At 43.1% G+C, this 18,774-nt stretch overlaps 1 protein-coding gene across 1 annotated transcript in view; it reads right to left on the reverse strand.

Annotated features, from left to right (window-relative positions):
- CFAP52 (cilia and flagella associated protein 52) overlaps window positions 1-18,774 on the reverse strand; it is a 149,490-nt gene that overhangs the window by 21,231 nt on the left and 109,485 nt on the right. Inside the window, exons 8-10 of the mRNA XM_086928737.1 lie at window positions 12,213-12,383; window positions 11,342-11,490; window positions 9,371-9,516 (exon numbers count right to left, since the gene is read on the reverse strand). Of these exons, the coding sequence (XP_086784863.1) occupies window positions 9,371-9,516; window positions 11,342-11,490; window positions 12,213-12,383 (466 nt within the window). The remainder of the gene's footprint in view (window positions 1-9,370; window positions 9,517-11,341; window positions 11,491-12,212; window positions 12,384-18,774) is intronic.

Consider the following 18,774-nt stretch of genomic DNA (forward strand, 5'->3'; position numbering starts at 1 on the left):
CTTATACGACCCTGTGGTCGTATCAGCATAATCCAACCCAATGTCAGGGATAGGTAAGTCTGCATTTTAGCAGACGTTAGTTTTTGGCGAAAACAGCGGTTTTCTCCAAAAACTAACATCTGCTTAAATGCTGGGGCAGCCTTGTAAATATCGCGATGTGCACATCGGCGATATTTGCAAGGTTGTACTGCCCAGTGACACCCACTTTGCATCTCATTAGAGATACAAAGCGAGACGTCGATAACAAGACTGCTAACATGCGCTAATGCATGTTAGCCCTGCCTTGTTAATAGGGCGAAAACATTATCTCCGCTTTTTTTGATTTTAAAGCCAAAGAAGCGGAGATAAGGCCCTTGATTATATGCCCCTTACTTGGGGATGTGGTGAGCAGCAGAAACTCAGAACACAATGATCCATATAATAGCAGTCAATAAATCATAGCCCAAATAGTGCTTTTACTCAAATATTAAGTTACTTACCTTTGATAACGCTGCTCCTAGTAAATATCTAACTGCAACTCACTCACTCACCTTGTGAATTGACTGGATTTAGAAACTTGCAATAGACCCCGTGAGACAGCAGATGGCACCAATGAGCTTCATGTTGCATCCAACGCCTCTGGATGTGACAGCTTGGATACACTTGCATGCGCCACGTCAGCGGGCTCACCTTGGTCAATATATCTTCTGTGACTCAGACTCGACTGAAGAATTAGGTCAGTGGGAAAAATCTAGGAACCCTTGTACTATGAAAAGTCTTCCATACAGAATGGGAAGGAGTGGAGCGGGGAGAAATCAGTGGATAGACAGAGTATCCATCAGAGGTAGTGTTAACAAAGGTAATTTATTCTCCTGATAGATGCTTCAACCGCAGATTCCTCCCGTGCTACTAAGCAGTACCTTGAAAAAGGGTGTGTCAGTAGTGGACTTAACACCATGAAGTACTACAGGACTGAATTAGACATTCTGGTTAACACTACGGACTTCAGAGTCAAGGCAGTCATGTCTGGTGAAAGGGTGGTCGGACACCCATGTGGCAACTTGGCAGATGTCTAACACAGGAATGCCACTCGCCAGGGCTGAATGATCCTCAAGGCTCTCAGGAACATTTTTCTGACTAAATATTAACACATCCTGCTACACAACACAATCCATCATAAGAAGGTCTTCTCCTTTGGTGCTTTACCTTTCGTCATACTGGTGAAGCCAACGAAAAATTGATTCCCCACACTACACTGTCCTATCAATTTAGAAACTCAGACGCCTTTTGGGATGCAACCTGTCCTCAAACGCAGAAAGGCCTAAACAGCGTTTCACTTAACATTGTCTACAGCAATCCTTTGCTGGGCAAAAACAAACAGGAGCACACTATATAATGTAGCATGAAGAGGGTCAATGCTGCAGTCATTGCACCAGGCCACAAACGTAACCCTACAACTAGCATAGATGGACTTAGTGGAAGGGCAGCAAGCTACCAATATCAGATCCACAATCGAAACCACTCAGTTGCTTCTGCTCAATCTCCATGCTGCAGGATTTAATTATAGAGCTTGGGTCTAGAACCCTGTCTGCGCCTGGAATAGCAGATTCACCCAAAGAGGCAATGAAATTGAAGGGCACAGGCCAAGGTTCAGGAGGTTAGAATACCAGGATAAATCCAGGGCTCTCAAGATGACCTGGGTTCAGTTCATCCTGAACTTTCTCAGGAACCATGGAATCAGTGGCAGTCTAGGCTTTCCTGTTTTCAGTTTCTATTTGTTGTGAATTTATGTGGGTTTTCCACTGTTCTCCAATGTATTAAAACACTGTAAAAGTCATTGCTTATCAATGTTTCCTCTTTTGTGCTCTGTGACAAATCACAGGCCTGTTGTTTTTCCAGTTCTTATAAACTATTTTGCTTTTATTTTCTTCCCTTGTTCGCTTCTATGGTCAATTCTATCTTAATTGTCCTACTCCTAGCTCCCTCGTTTCTATTCTTTCCTTGAATTTGGTCTTTCATGCAATGTTGTGATATTTCCCTCAGCTCCATTCCTGTCTCCTTTCCCTGTACTCAAATTAATCTTTCCAGCAGTCCAGTACCACCCCATGTGAGCATGTTTATTATTTATTTATTTATTTGAAAGTTTTATATAGGCCGAACCAGACCCCTGCGGGTATCAGAGCCCTTTACAGGATAGGTGTCATAGTTACATACGTACAAAGTAAATAACATAAGGTTCAATGTTGGTCAATGATAGCATAACCTTCCTAGCATAGATACATGGGTATAAGGTGCATAACAAAACATTCAATGTATATCAAGCAAAATATAGATACAGTATTCAGGAAACCTGGCTGGACAGTAGACAATAAAAGGTTCTATGTAGAAGATACATTGGGTAGCATAATAAGAGTAGTCCATGCTCATGTGAATGTTCACGGATGATTATATGTTTGCACCTCATTAAGATAAGCTTTTTGCACAAGTACCTTCAGGAATGCACTTCATTTCTAAAAACTTTTTCGATTACTATAAGTTTGGTTTTGGGTTTTACCGGCATCGTGCACCACCTGACCACGGGCTTGATCCCGAAAGAACCCACTCCCTTGGATGAATATATATATATATATATATATATATATATATATATATATATATATATATATATATATATATATATATATAGAGAGAGAGAGAGAGAGAGAGAGAGAGAGAGAGAGAGAGAGAGAGAGAGGGAGACACAGCAAAACACAAAGGGGTTGAGGCAAAGTCCTGCACCTATTGTTGATAGTGGCTTAATTTATGGCGATGGTGCTACAACACCAGGAAGTGCACCCCTTTACACTTCCTATTAGGAAAAGCCCAAACACATTCACAAGAAAAGATTTGGAGTTAGCACACATCAATTACAGATCTCATTTTAGATCATTATGTCTGAAAATGTCCATGGTAGTCAATGGATATAGCAGGTCCAGAGTTTACTTTATGGTTGAAAAACTTGTTATTTATTGGTAGAAATGTTCATTTGTTAAAAATCCAGTAATCATACAATTCATTTAGACAGCGCGTTTCGTCTCATGCAAGACTTCTTCAGGGCTTGAAATAATGTATGAGTTGTTTATGGATTTCCCTTAAGTAGAACTACGACACAAATGAATATGGTGTCAAAGTAATCGTCTTAATACGACGAAAACAGTGCAGTCCAAAGCGTTATACGGCAATGTAACCGCTAAGGTACAATCAGCGTCCGTGCTCGAGCACTTGAAGCACCAAGAAAGTACATCTCTTATTATTGTCTGCCATGGCCTGTACCTGCTTTGCCTAGTCACAGGGGAGTAGCTTGTTAATGAAGTAATAGGCATGACGTTATTTAAAGGTCTTTACGGGAGAAAACTGTTTTGCCTGTGTATTTCACACCATACATGAAGATTATTTTACACTGTTGATCTGCGCCTATCGAATCAGGTGTTTATTTGAAAGCTAGCTTAAAGACTGTTAAGCACTTATTATACTGAGTGTGTGAACCTATGTTTATTTGAAAGCAGTGTGTGGACTGTGCTCTTGCAGGGCATGACTGAGAATTGGACAAGGCACTTTCTCTTTGTGTTATGTACAACAGATACCTTCCAAGTGCATGTTTTGTCTTGGCGAAAGAATATGTTTTCAGTAAATGCAGTCACAGTTATTTGAACTGGTGATGTTGATAAGCCTTGTTCCAAGCATCATTTTGGCATGGATGCACTATGAATGAATGTTGAACAAGCTGGTCCTGGGGCTGTCACATGAACGCATTATTGGTGTGCATGCTCAGAACTGGTCCATGCACCTGTTTTTGCTCAAATAGTGCTGTCTGAAGGTCTTACTTGCAAACACATAGCAGTGGTTGCCGCTTCATGCTTCTGAGTCATAAACTAACTCAAAGATTTTCAGTGCTATGTATGCCGCCCAATTTTGGCAGAACTAGTGCATGGACCTCTTCTGGTCCTGAGCATATGCACTGAATATGTTCACGAGATGGACAAATCATTTTATAAGAGGGGATGTGGCTCCTATAGGCCCCCTTCTCAGACCATCACAATCTAAAACAAAGAAAAGTAGTGTTCAGTGAAGTGCTTATGGGAGGATGTAGATTCTGGAGGGATCTATATGCAAAATGATCTTTGTTGTCACAAACCCGATCCCTGAGCTTTCAAAAAACAAAGCTCCATTCTGCGCTCAGTGAAGGGCGGCAACACCATGGTAGTGCCGTTTACCTGAGACCCTGCTAAGACTTCAGCTGCGAACGTGTGGCCACTGCGAACGATGAGAAGTGAGTCAAAGCCATGAATGTTGAGCTATGTTCTCAAAATTGGAGTGGAAGTAATTCCTGGTGGACCAGGGATCTCGTGAATGGCCGGAAGGGAATATTAGGTGGCTGCCCATGTCCCGAACAGGTCATCGCAGGACCATACATCACAGAGGTAGAGGCTGCATTTGTACTACTTTGAGAACACCAAAACAGCCAAAGTGAATCCAATCTGGTATGTTTCAGTGTCTACTAAAAAAGCAAATACTCCATTCAGTTGTATTTTAATGATTATAATCCCGCTAGTGCAACCCCACTTAAAGCCCCCAACACATCTATGGGGCCCAAAAGATTGACAGAGGGAACTTGAACTGCCTCCCTGAAGACCTCGATTTGCGGCAGAGGTGACATGGTCCTGGGAAACTCTGGGGTCATCTACTCCAACACTGAAATCGGATCCGATTCTGACGATTGAGGCAGAGTTGGGGCTTTGGAGCAGCTACTGCTTGACCTTTTCCTGGAGTTGGAGTGGCAGAACGGAGACAAATCCCTGTTGGATCCCTTATACTTCTATCATGACTAGCCTCTCAAATTCATTTTGGACCTATCTGATGATGGTCTACGAGACAGATTCGGATCACATATAACCTCAGGACTTCAAGAAATGTTGTCCTCTCTTCTTGTGTTCGGTGACATAAAGCTCGGCCTTGCACTCCCTAATGGCCTTCAGTTGCATCGGGGAGCATCTGTTGCAGATCTGTGAATCGTGCTTAGTGCTGAGGCATGAAAGACTTCGCGTGGGTCCATGACTGATATCTGTTTGTAACATGTATGACAAAGCTTGAAGCCATTTTCCTAGCAATCTGTCCGTTTTTTGAATTTCTGAAGTTTCAAGCAGCAGCTCTTTGTGTCTCTGTGTCGTGATCCCCAGAGGCTTGCAGAGTAGATTCAGAGTCCGATGGCGAGGCCTGCTGGTGCACTGAAGCTAATGCAAGTTCCCAGATCCATTCCAACACCTGGGAGAATTCACACGGTGAGAAATTTGCAGATAGAACTGTCCATCAAAAAGTACTTAACTTTCCACACACATTTTGGGACACAGTTATCACTGGAGTAAAGACTGTGCAAGGACCCAGCTCGTATTGACTAAGGCTGTTCTCACTGGGAATATCATACCGATAAAGTTAGGGCAAGTTGAGACACATTGTTCCCTGAGGAAAGTTAGTGGGAATTAAACTTATCACACCACTCTGGGTTCCATGTTTCCACTTAATGCTCCACAGTGCCTTTTGTTCATTCCTCGTCATACAGGGCCCACTTCTGCCACCTGAGGAAGGTGCTGCACCACTTCCAGTGTTGTGTAGTCCTACAAGGCCCCTCCAGGAGAGACTGTGCTGATTCTGCTCCAGCTCTGCTGATGCGTTCGCTGTCTCTAGCCCTCTCATCTTGTGTGCAGGAGCGGGCTGCTGGCTGCAAAGGCAGATCTCTGAGTAAGGGAAAGGGCGTCACACCGATGGGGTCAGGAGAGTCTTCTCTTGGCTTCTTCCTCGGGCCCACACATAAGCCCACCGCTCGAACAAACCAGCCCACACTGGGTTGCTGTGGTGATCACAGTTGAGGTCTAGGTAACCGCCAATAGTAGTTGTAATCAGGGTATTTAAAGCCAATCTTCCAGTGGCGCTTCAGCTTCATATGATAATGAGCCTAATAAAGTTGCAACTTTTATATAGCGCTGTAGCATCCCAAGTGCGTCAAGCTTTCTGAGAAAAGCATCCAATGCATGTGCAGTTCTTCTTGTGCTTCAAGCCGTCACAGACACTTCTGCTTGTTGGCATGCAGCAGAGGCGCAGATGGCCTCGCTCCACAGCCTGGCAGTGCAGATCCTTCCCTAGGGAGCAGCAGGCTGCTTCACTAGATCCTGCCCTAGCTGCTCCCAGTCCTCCATTTGTGGGTAGCCTCTTCTTTACACATGGGTACCTCCAACAGCCCTCCACCAGCACGCCCCCTCAGCAGTCACGGAGATCCTTCCCTCAATGTGGTCTCAGGGCAGCTCTACTGGCAGGTGACAGAACTTCCAGGTTCCTGTTCCCAAACCTTGTAAATCTCGGAGGACAGAAGAGTTCAGTGCTGTTTGAACGTGGATACTGATTGATGAGAACTTTTGGTACGCTGACTTGACTGGTGGTTTCTATCCTATATATGTACAAAGTTTGCATCAGAGTTTGTATATTCCACAAGCCCAGCTCTCAGACAAGTTTCAGGCTGTTCCTTACTTTTGTGGATTTTTCCCAGATTGGGCAAGCCACAGACTTTGTCCTCTGCTGTCAGCAGGAACGTGGGTTGGGGACAGGAGCTCCATGTCAGGGGAGACCAAAAACAAATACTGTTGCTGAACTACCTCTCCCCCTCTTTTGGGTGATAAAATCAGCAAGAAGGAGGCCCTTTAAAAGGGCCCTTAGTCTCCTACCTTCCACACCCTAGTGTCTAGTCCACTATAAAATGCTCCCAGGACTTTTCTGGAGAAGCCCTGCAATTGATCTCTCCCCCTCATTCTCTCCCTCCTCCTGCCTCTCCCTCCTACTCCTCCGCCTCTCCCTCCTCCCTCTCTCTCCCTTCCGCCTCCTCCTTCTGCCTCCTCCCGCCTCCCTCCTCCATCCTCCTCCTCCTCCTCCTCCCTCTTCTCTCCTACCTCCCTCCTCTCCTTCCACCTCCTCCTTCCTCCTCTTAATGAATCCTGATCTAGTCCCACCTGGGTGGAGTGAGCATTACTGGGGACTGAAAGACTAACTTAAAAGCAAGATAGGCCAGTTGGTAACTCTGATTGACAGGTAAAAAGGCCTGTCCTTCCATTACAATCTGTTGCTGCCACCACTGACTGTCCTCCATAGCGCAATTAACTTATGGTAGACACACTCAGTATGGAAAGCTGCATATGGTGTGCCACAGTAGAGCAAAAAAGCTAATCTGAACTGCATTCCGTAACACAACTGATCAGAAATTAATAAATTCATCAGAAACTTGATTTAGGAAACCTACCACAGGTGTGTGTGTTCTCCCTAGCTATGCAGGTGACCTTTTTGCACCCCAACAGGTAGTGTATGTGTTTAGCATACTTGTGGAAGCCCAGTGTGTTTGTGGGTGGTATTCATGCATACGGTTGAAGATGTAGGGATAGTTGCATGTGGGTAAGCTACGTAGAACGGGGCACATGTGGGTGGGAGTATATGTTTGCTTCTTGTGTGGTAACTATCAACTTAAGCCTTGCTGTGTGTGGCAGAAGCATATGGGATTGTTTGAGTGGTATTAGTGCTGCTGGCAGTTTGGGTGAGTGTGTCTGTGTGTGTGTGTGTCTGTGTATATGTGGAAGGCTGTGGATGAGCCTGACTGTCGGGTTCTGGATGGTTTGCTGTCTAGTACATTGCTTGGTGATCCTGGTGTAGAGGGTGTTCCCCTAGTCTAACTTGCTGGTAGCTAGGGCCTGAGTGATAGTTTTTCTAGTATTCCCTGGGAGCCATTTAAAGACATTCCTCTGCATCTTCAGAATCTAGAAGAGGGATGCATTGGCAATGCTAAATTGTGCGGTCATGTCCTTGAGTGGGTGCTGGTTGTGGGTGTAGGTGTGGGCTCAAGTTCGGCTGGCCACCAGTTGGAGTCCCATGGTGGTGTTCTTGCTGAAGATCACTACTGCTGTCTTGTTAGTGTTGAGCTTGAGACAGTTGACTTTCATTCAGCTAGCGACTTCAGTCATGAGGGCGCTGAACTTTGTCTAGTATTCATGAGAGTACGAGTTGTATGTCGTTGGTGTAGGAGAGGATGTTGATGTTGTGGAACCAGATGATGATGGCCAGAGGGATCATGTATGCATTGAAGAGTGTGGGGCTGAGAAGTGAACCTTGAGGCACTCCGCAGATTAGTTTGTGGGTTTCGGAAGAGTAAGGTGCCAGGCTGACAGCCTGTGTTCTATCCGTTAAGGAGTGACTTTTGGTATTGATGACAGGTTTAAATCCCCATTAGGTTCATTGAGCCGATCATCCATCTGGGCAGGGCTTGCTTATTATTAATATTTTTTCACTTACACATGCGAAATTCTATTTACACCAGATTACTGGGTTAACCGGGCTTTGCACAATTTCTGTTTTTCTTATGCTGGTTGTGTAATTTTCACTCAAGGGGAACTTTGGTCAAGCACAAAATGACTTATGGAAACTGTGAAATTGGATGTGTGTCACTGCCACATGCAAGAGGGTGAATGTTTTTTTTGTTCCATATTCCGTTCATCATTTGTGTGTCTTTTGCTTTCTCATCCAGGGCTCACTGTAAAGTCAGAAATGATTTGTATATGGTTGGGTCTAAACTGGGTTGGCATGATGGGCAAAAGGACGATGGATTTAACCCAGAACTCTTGACTGGGGTGAACGTTTGAATTGTTCCTTCCATCATTTGTGTGTCTTTTGCTTTCTCGTCCTAATCGCACGGGTTATGATCAGACATGGGCCCCGGGCATACTGTGCCACTGGAATCTAGCTAGCCTGGCTGATGAGGTGTTATACCCCGAAACCAGTCCCAGGATTCTTGTCTCTGTTCCGGGGGGATCTGACTTGGCAGTTAGGGCTGTAATGCTCCCTTGAAGAGCAAGGTCAAGACTGATTTGCACATGGCTTGGTCTAAACTGGGGTGGCATGGTGAGCAAAAAAAAAAAAGATGGATTTTACACAGATCTGTTTACTGGGGGGGTGAATGTTTGATTTGTTCCGCATTCTGTCCATCATTTGTGTTTCTTTTACATGCTGTCTGCTGGCAGTGTTCACCACATTTTAGGAACTCTATAAAGAAGACACTGAACCAGTATCATGCTTGACTTGAGTCCAACTAGGCAAACTTTTTGTACAATTCTCATGCAAACGACTATCCACGAGGAATACTATAATAGTCATAATTTCAGTAAGAAATATGCATCCTGCACACTGAAAAATATTAAATATCGCCCACTCCTTCCTCTGAAGTGGACACAGTTAAATAAGTGTCATTTAGAATATACAGGATCATGAAAGCAGAAATGTATACGATGCAAATTCTTATCATTACTGTACACACGGTGACACGCACCATTCCCTCTCCGCCGCCACTGATAATCCTCTTGCAGTCACTGGTGGTAGAGATTGCTGTGACGCCCATGCTATGGGCGTTTTCAATCGTGTACATCAGGCGCCCGGTCTCTGGTGTGAACCCGCGGATTCTTCCATCATTCCAGGCTGGGAAAATAAGGAAAAGATCATGTTTTTTTAAATCATGTAGAATTAATAAATAAAGAGCGCGCATGTCTCCTTGGACAGGTACAAGGACATTAGGGAGGGAAATGAGGGGAATAACACGTGATGGTGGGACAGCTTTACCATACTCATGAATCAGATGGAATGACGGCTTTGCTATCGCTCGTGAGTTCCATGGTCGTGGCAACTTTCCATCTTTAATGACACTCTTGCCAACCCTCATGAAATCTTTTCTGCATGGCAAGTTAAAATTATTAGCCACACTCAGTGACACTCATCTAGTCTCCCATGATCTTTATGGCGTGAAGCAAGTCATGATCACCCTTCACCAGACCCGCGAAATGGGGTCATTTCATTCAACGCGTTTTTTATTATTTATAGATCTATGTGCACAGTACACACATAACAAGGGCAATGGAAGACAGTATATAGGCAAGTGGGGTGCAATGTATGGATAATACATAAACAAAAGCCGGAGATGGACAAGAAAAGTCTGAAATCAAACGCAAGATGGGACATGAAGAGGTCAATCTTCAGCGCGGTCTAGAGTGCCAAGGTGGTAGCATATGGAAGAATGGTGCACACAAGAGCAGTTTGAATCCTGGCAGCAACGCATGGGAGTGCGTACTTGTACCTTGTGTCGAGGTTTGGGAGATTTGTAAGTTTCCCGTTAGAGCCATTGGTTGTTATTAATGCTTTGCCAGTTCTCCGACAGTACTGGGATTAATTACATGGGTTACACCACTATTTGTATACCATACTTCTGACTCAATAGTGAATCCCCCCAACACTCAAAGATGGTTCTTGCCATCACTCTACTTCCACAGAAAAGGAAGGGACGCGTTTTGAAGATGCTTTTCACTCTGTGCAGGATTGCCTCGAGCTGATTGGCAGGAGACGTGTTCAGTTGCTTGCTGGGAGCGGGCCAACTCTGCCATTTAAGGAAAGCTTCTCAGGTCTCACCCCATCACTCATGTGATTTATGCTGTGGGCAGGTGTCTGTGACGCCTCACCTGAAATTACACTCTCACAATCCCTAAAACACTCTATGGTGCAGGCAGGTCAAGCTCCCTTCTCATCTGAAATGGTACTCTTGTCTTTTCTCCTAACCTCTGTGGTACGGAAAAAGTACCATCTTAGGTGGTTAATGAGCAAACCCTTCCCAACATCCTATAGTTCATAATAAATTCAAGAGAACACGTACCGGAGGCCGACGTTTCTCTGTAAAAGCCTCTGCTGGTTGGAACTCTCTCCAACGCTCCCTCAGACTGGAGTCCAACCACCTGACGTTCAGGAAAAAACTTAAAACCCTTCTGTTTCCTAAATAAACCCTCCACCCCTTCCCCTCAGTAGGACTCAAGCTTAACAGCGCGGGGATGCCTTCGGGTCACCAGGCGCTATACAAGTTTCTAAATAAATAAATAAAAATAAATAAATGGAGAGAGCGACACTATAACTGAGGAATGACCATCTCCTACAAACTATATGGTGTGGGGAAAGCTGGGTGCATTCCTCATCCGAAACAATTCACTTTCTGTCTCTGAGAAACCTAAGGACCTTGGCAAGCTATGGTGGCTCATGTGAAATGGCACAGCATTAACAGCAAGGGAGGTCAGGTTAGTCAAATGCTGCTCTTGGCACCTCTTGATATTTCTATGATCTGAGGCATAATGACGTCATATCGCACCTGAATCAATGCTCATGCTGCTGATCATGACCTTGATGGTGGGACAGCTCCCAGTGATACCCCACTTTCAATGATGTTCTTGCTATCTGTAATGGACTCTATGGTGTAAGGCGCCCTTACCTGAGACGATGCTCTTGCCATCTTTCATGAACTCTATGCCATAGCAGATCATGTTCGGCACAGTAATCCGCAACAGCTCCTTGTTGCTTGGGTTGTGCCAGACACGAATATCACTCTTCGAACAAGTGGCAAATAGCTCCGAAGTCCCGCTAGTAAAGAAGAAAAGAATGGTTATAAAGCAGGGACAGCACCAAGAGCAGCAAAGAAAAAAGAACATGGTTATGTTTAACTGAAAAAAATATATCACCCCTAGAGAGCTGATTACTAGAAAGAAACTGAATATTACTATTCCTGCCTCCTTCACTTACTTGTTCAGGAGGTGCAGGTAAGCTCTACTGTTTCAAATGTTCCTTTCTACAGTTCCGTCGGAAGATTACATCAAATGGACCCATCAGTAAAGCATTTAGCAAAGCACAGCCTGAAATGGATGGCTCTAGTGCAGCCATGGCCATTGGCGTGCCACAAGTGAGCTTGCGGGTGTACGTCTCCCAGCATGCTTTGCGCTTGGAACATAAAGACTACCAGATATGTGCCTAAAAAATGCACTATTTGTACACCAACCGCAAGAGTCATTAGCAATGGTATAATTCACATGAGCTACTGGATTTAGCATGGGGACGGCTTGGGTACAGCACAGGTATCTGAAAACTTTCACACCATCCCTGGGTTGTATTTTAGTGACACCACAATGCACCAAATGTCTGCCATACCCGGGCCATCCAATGAAAATGCCTTGGAGTCCCTCTTCCCTCTTAGCTTCATATAGGCGGCTTTCATACAGTTTCACCCTTAGGCCTGGAGAGGTAGGTAATAGGCCCAGGCTCGTATGTCGAGGAGACAGGGACTGCCCACGAACCCGTGCTGTACTCACAAAGGGAAGACGACGTCATGCACGGCCTCGTTGTGGCAGGTCGTGATGAGCTCCTCCTTGAACTCGGGGTAGTTGAAGCGGTAGATGTGCGTCTCACTCGTTCCCACGAAGAACTGGTGGCCCTGGCCTCTCAGGGTGATGGAATTCACAGCGCCCTGCAACTTTACTGACCTGGACACGAGGAAATACGTTTTATTTATTATAGAAATATCACACCTTTATTGATCTACAAGATTGTTTCCCCAGAACAGGCATCCTTTTGAGAATCATCTATAGAATAATGCCTATCTGCCATGGCGCCTCACTAACAGCTTCCCTACCTTTCCCTTTCTCTCACACTAGTTGCCATCTGTTATTCTCTATCGTTTCCATTTCATTATTTTCTTTCTTTTTTTCTGTAACATTCCCGAATCATCTTTCTACTCGCTTCTCATTTTGGGGCATATGTACAAGCCCCAAAATGAGAATCACCACCACAATGTCACTTTCATCAATGATGTGGTGGCGATAGGGGTGGAGCCTTATGTACATGGCAGCATTCAGCCACTTAACGTGGCTTAATGCTGCCTTGTACATAACATTCAGTCCACACCAAATGTTATTGTATAGAAGTTTATTTTCTACTTACAAAATTATTTTAAGAAACTTTTAAAATGTTTTGTTTGTATCAACTAAAGAAAGATCATAGGGGTCTATACACAAAAATGGGGTTTGTCAATATGTACAATTCGAATGAACAAAATAGGAAGATGTGTGGGTGATGCAGGGGAAGACGGTAAACAACATGAAATTCAATTCAACTCACTCAAGCTCGCAAACCTGGCATTCGTACTACAATCAATCCACATAAAAACGCTACACATACAACAAGTGGGGGAGTGTGAAAGTGACTATTTACAAGGGGAGAAAATTCCTATCCAATATGTACAACTAGGGTAAGCAAAAAAAGGCTTGATTCTTAATGAGAAAACACAAAAATACAATCAATATGAAAAAGTGAACAAACTTAAATTTCTCAATTTAAATGCACTATATGCAACCAACTAGCTGAATCTCTATCACCCCGATGACACATGGTCACCGTGAGGAGAAGTTTAACATTTATTCAATCTAGAGGGGTCGACGCGTTTCGAATCCCATTACTCCTTGGGATTCTCCTCAGGACCAAAGACAGACAAAATCTGAAAAACATAAAATCAACATAAGAAACAAACTCAGTCAGATATCAGCACACAAGAGAGACACTCTACTTAACATTCAGCCCAACACACACACATGTAGTACCTGTCGGGTTTTCTTGTCGGGTTCTTTGAAGGAAACTGTGAGGAAGAGAGGAATGGTCCGTGAGTATTCTATTCGATGGAATTGCGGGGCCTCAAAAGAAGAAGACAATTGCTGAACAACTTACGGAAATGTGTTTTGTAGTCCTTTGTAAAGTTTGACCTGTTTCTTCCAGTCTCAATAAATGGAGGGAAAAAGCTTCCGTTATGTGTCCATCTGTTGAGAAAATACCAGAACTCATAAACGTGATTGTAAAACGAGATCCTATCTGTCCTATTTAAAACTTGTGCAAAGACCGCTTTCAGCAACTCGAGCTCTAAGTTTAGCAATGAGCTCTTACCGTTCGTAGTCTTTGTCCGTGAACCTCGTTTGGCAGTGAATTCCGGCGCCGTGTTGAAACGTCATGAGTTGGGCGCTTATAACGATCATCATCAAGGCCCCTGGGGGTTCTGGGAACTGTAGTTTATGTAGATATGTTACGACTTTACTATAAATGATACAGTTCTGACATTTCATTAAGTCCTCTAGTGGTGGTGTTAAATTTGAGTATAAGCATTGCCTCCCTTTGTCTGAGCTTTGCTTCCAGGTCGCCTCCTCTTTTGTCAGGGTCGATTTTGGAAATGACCGTCCACTTCAGGTCGGTTTCGATATGTCCATTTTCTAGCCAATGTTGAACTAATGGCGCTGTAAGGACTTTCACCTTGATTCTTGATTTATGTTGTGAGATTCTTTGTCTTATCTCTTGGTTTGTTTTTCCGATGTATAACTTGCCACAGGGGCAAACAATGCCATACACAACATTATGGGTTTTACAGTTGGTGAAACTGTCGTGTTTCCAGAAGATTCCGTCATGTTCAAACAGTGATCCTTCCGTTGTTAGGGGGCAGTTGACACACGTCCCACATTTATGATGGCCTTTTATAGGTGGCAAGCCTACATATTCTCTCAATGTGGGGCCTGATGCTTTTGGTACCATTGCTCGTACAATCTGATTGGCAATGCTCTTGTCTTTTTTGAACGCAAAGAGCGGTTTGTTGTTAAATTGAGGGTCAAGTTCTTCTATTAAGTGCCAATTTTGGTGGATGTTTTTTTTTAGCCAGTTACACGATGGACAATAGGTAGAAACACAAACAACTCTAGACAGTCTTTCACGTTTCCTTCTTTTGAGTAGTTCTTCCCGTGGTGTCCACCACGCTCTTTTTTGGGCTTGTTTTAAGAGTTTAGACGGATAACCTCTCTGAAGGAGTCTCTCTCTTAGTACATTGGCGTGTTCAGTATATTCTTCTTTAAATGTACAATTCCTCCTGATTCGGAGGAATTGGCCTACCGGTAGGTTTTGTTTTAGGCTTCGCGGATGGTTACTTGAGAAGTCGAGTGCCTTATTTCTGTCCGATTTTTTCCGGTATAAAGTTGTTACCAATTCGCCGTTTGTGCAGTAGACTTCCACGTCCAAGAAGGTGAGTCTAGTCTTTGAGAATTGAATGCTAAATTGGATGTCCCTAGTACGATTATTCAACCATCCATGGAAATTCATTAGTTCGTCTTCATTCCCTGTCCATGTTAAAAAGATGTCATCAATAAATCGTACCCATCCTCTTATCCGATCCGTGTATGGGTTGTTGTTATACACGAAGGACTCCTCGTACTGGCTCATGAAAAGTACGGCAAGCTCCGGGGCGAAGGGGCAGCCCATCGCTACTCCCTTAATTTGGAAGAAAAAATCATCTTTGAACTTAAACTAGTTTCTAGTAAGGGCCATTTTTGCAAGTTCCAAGATGAAATTCGTGGGAATCTTCATTGGTCTATCCCTCCGGTCTAGATATAGTTCTAAAACCTCTAGGGCTTGATCTTGGGGGATTGTACAGCGACACTATATCCATACTTACGAGAAGATCTTGGTTCTCAGTGAATGGTAAGGTGTTCAACTTGGCGATGAAATCAGTAGTGTCTTGTAAGTAGGACTTAACTTGTGGCATAAATGGTTTCAGAAAGAAATCGATGAATTTTGAAATGGGCTCGAAAAGTGAATCACAACCGGAAATGATCGGTCTCCCTGGTGGAGCCTTTTCATCCTTATGTACTTTGGGGAGCACATAGAATAGTGGTATTCGGGGATGTTGGTTTTGCAAATACTCAAACTCATTTTTTCCAAGAAAACCCTATACAAAACCTTTGTTTAAGACAGAAAATAATTCCTTCTGCAATTCTTTAGTGGGGTCATAGTCAATTTTGCGATAACTTTCCTGATCTGACAATTGACGAGTAGCCTCTCCAATATATTCATTCGTGCCCCAAACAACGATCAATCCGCCCTTATCGGCTTGTTTTATTATAATGTTGTTGTCATTTTTTAGGGTGGATAATGCCTCTTTTTGGGCTTTAGAAAGGTTGGGTTTGATGTAGTTCCGCTTCTTTTTTTCTTCGAATGAAATGGCCGAGAGTACTGTTTTTTCGAATGTTATCACCTCCTTTGGAACCTTATAGGCAGGTGGGCAGAAATTCGATTTTTTCTTCAGTCCTGTTGTTTCTGAGCTTGGCGTTGTTTCTTGTCCCGAAAAGAAAGTGGTTAATCGAATTTTCCTGCAAAATTCTATAAATTCTGTTTTTAATCTAACAAAATCCATAGTTCTTGTTGGTACGAAGGTTAATCCTTTTTCCAAAACACTTTTTTCAATCTCTGTAAGAGGTCTCAGCGAAAGATTGTAAATTGATGATTCTTTTAATTTTTGTAGTTTTGCCGCCTCGTTGACATTTCCCATGGCTGATGATATCTTGTTTTGCCTCTTGGTTTTGTGTGGTCCTGTGCTCAAAAAGGCTGCTGTTGTTGATGTTGTAATTGGGAAGTATTCTGTTGGTAATTTGATTGAAAATTATGTTGGAAGTTTGGTTGATAGCCTCCTCGTCGTGGAAAAGGTTGTCGATAATTCCCACTCTCTGAATCACTGCCTCCGGAGGATGATGTGTCCGAAAAGGTTATATATTTATTCCGTGATCTACCTTGGTTGTCTGGTAGAAATCTTTTAGCCTCTGGTCTTGAATAAAAATCTGGTTGGAGGTATGGGTACGCTTTTTCAAAAGCAAAGTTTTTCTTGTCTCTCTCGAAGTTATTCTCCTTTAGAGTTACAGTGTAATCTTTGAACTCTAGTATTTCTTTATCGATTTTCTCCAACAAAGTCTTTGAATCAGTGATCTGTTGATTGTTTTTTATCGCTGCTTCCAGTAATTCGATCTCTTTTAGTTGTTCTTTCGACTGTCTTTGGGCAGTCTCAATGGTTAAAACCATGAGATCTCGGCTACATTTGGTTTTATATGAAACTGTAGCCCTTTTTATACAGCGCGTCCTCTGTAAAGATGACCGGTATGTTTTTGACTATTAGGCCCGTTGGAATTGTGCCTGCTCTTAGATGTTGAAGCAAATAGTGTCCGTGAAGATCTGTCCGTATTTGTTTTTTCTTTAGTCGAATTAGTTTGTCCGATTCATTGTTGGTTTGTGCGGTACTACTGAGTGTGGCTGAGCCAAACGAAGGAGGGTCCCTCAGAAGCTTTTTTATATGATCTTCGCTGTATGCGAAGGTTTGTTCTTCACTCATCCTACACGTGTCGGAGTGACGATGAAGCTGCGCCCAGCGGTTACTGAACACACACTCTACTCAAACACCAATCATTCATACTAACATAAGAAACAAAGAATAAGTAGAAAAGGGAAAATTATCAAAGAAAAAAGACAACTGGAAAAGAGAAAAAAACAATAAATGTAAACAAACCAGTGAATGCAAGGAGGAAAGTCTACCCCACTGAGTAGACTCACGCAATTAAGCGTGGAAAGCAATACCTCGCGGACAGGCGTCCGCTATCAAAGCCTTGAAGCAAAGAAGGGTTTGGCTTGAGCGCAGTAAGGCTACGCCTACAACTATATGAAACAAAACAAATGCCAGTACTGCTCGAGCTATTTAATCATAGACTCAATAAGCTGAGTTGACACTTCTCAACTTAGAAGGACCAAACATTCAGTCCACACCAAATGTTATTGTATAGAAGTTTATTTTCTACTTACAAAATTACTTTAAGAAACTTTTTACATTTTTTGTTTGTATCAACTAAAGAAAGATCATAGGGGTCTATACACAAAAATGGGGTTTGTCAATATGTACAATTCGAATGAACAAAAGAGGAAGATGTGTGGGTGATGCAGGGGAAGACGGTAAACAACATGAAATTCAATTCAACTCACTCAAGCTCGCAAACCTGGCATTCGTACTACAATCAATCCACATAAAAACGCTACACATACAACAAGTGGGGGAGTGTGAAAGTGACTATTTACAAGGGGAGAAAATTCCTATCCAATATGTACAACTAGGGTAAGAGAAAAAAAGGCTTGATTCTTAATGAGAAAACACAAAAATACAATCAATATGAAAAAGTGAACAAACTTAAATTTCTCAATTTAAATGCACTATATGCAACCAACTAGCTGAATCTCTATCACCCCGATGACACAAGGTCACCGTGAGGAGAAGTTTAACATTTATTCAATCTAGAGGGGTCGACGCGTTTCGAATCCTATTACTTCTTGGGATTCTCCTCAGGACCAAAGACAGACAAAATCTGAAAAACATAAAATCAACATAAGAAACAAACTCAGTCAGATATCAGCACACAAGAGAGACACTCTACTTAACATTCAGCCCAACACACACACACATGTAGTACCTGTCGGGTTTTCTTGTCGGGTTCTTTGAAGGAAACTGTGAGGAAGAGAGGAATGGTCCGTGAGTATTCTATTCGATGGAATTGCGGGGCCTCAAAAGAAGAAGACAATTGCTGAACAACTTACGGAAATGTGTTTTGTAGTCCTTTGTAAAGTTTGACGTGTTTTTTCCAGTCTCAATAAATGGAGGGAAAAAGCTTCCGTTATGTGTCCATCTGTTGAGAAAATACCAGAACTCATAAACGTGATTGTAAAACGAGATCCTATCTGTCCTATTTAAAACTTGTGCAAAGACCGCTTTCAGCAACTCGAGCTCTAAGTTTAGCAATGAGCTCTTACCGTTCGTAGTCTTTGTCCGTGAACCTCGTTTGGCAGTGAATTCCGGCGCCGTGTTGAAACGTTATGAGTTGGGCGCTTATAACGATCATCATCAAGGCCCCTGGGGGTTCTGGGAACTGTAGTTTATGTAGATATGTTACGACTTTACTATAAATGATACAGTTCTGACATTTCATTAAGTCCTCTAGTGGTGGTGTTAAATTTGAGTATAAGCATTGCCTCCCTTTGTCT

This window comes from Lissotriton vulgaris, chromosome 7, assembly GCF_964263255.1.
Source record: "Lissotriton vulgaris chromosome 7, aLisVul1.2, whole genome shotgun sequence".
In the NCBI taxonomy this organism is placed as follows: Eukaryota; Metazoa; Chordata; class Amphibia; order Caudata; family Salamandridae; genus Lissotriton; species Lissotriton vulgaris.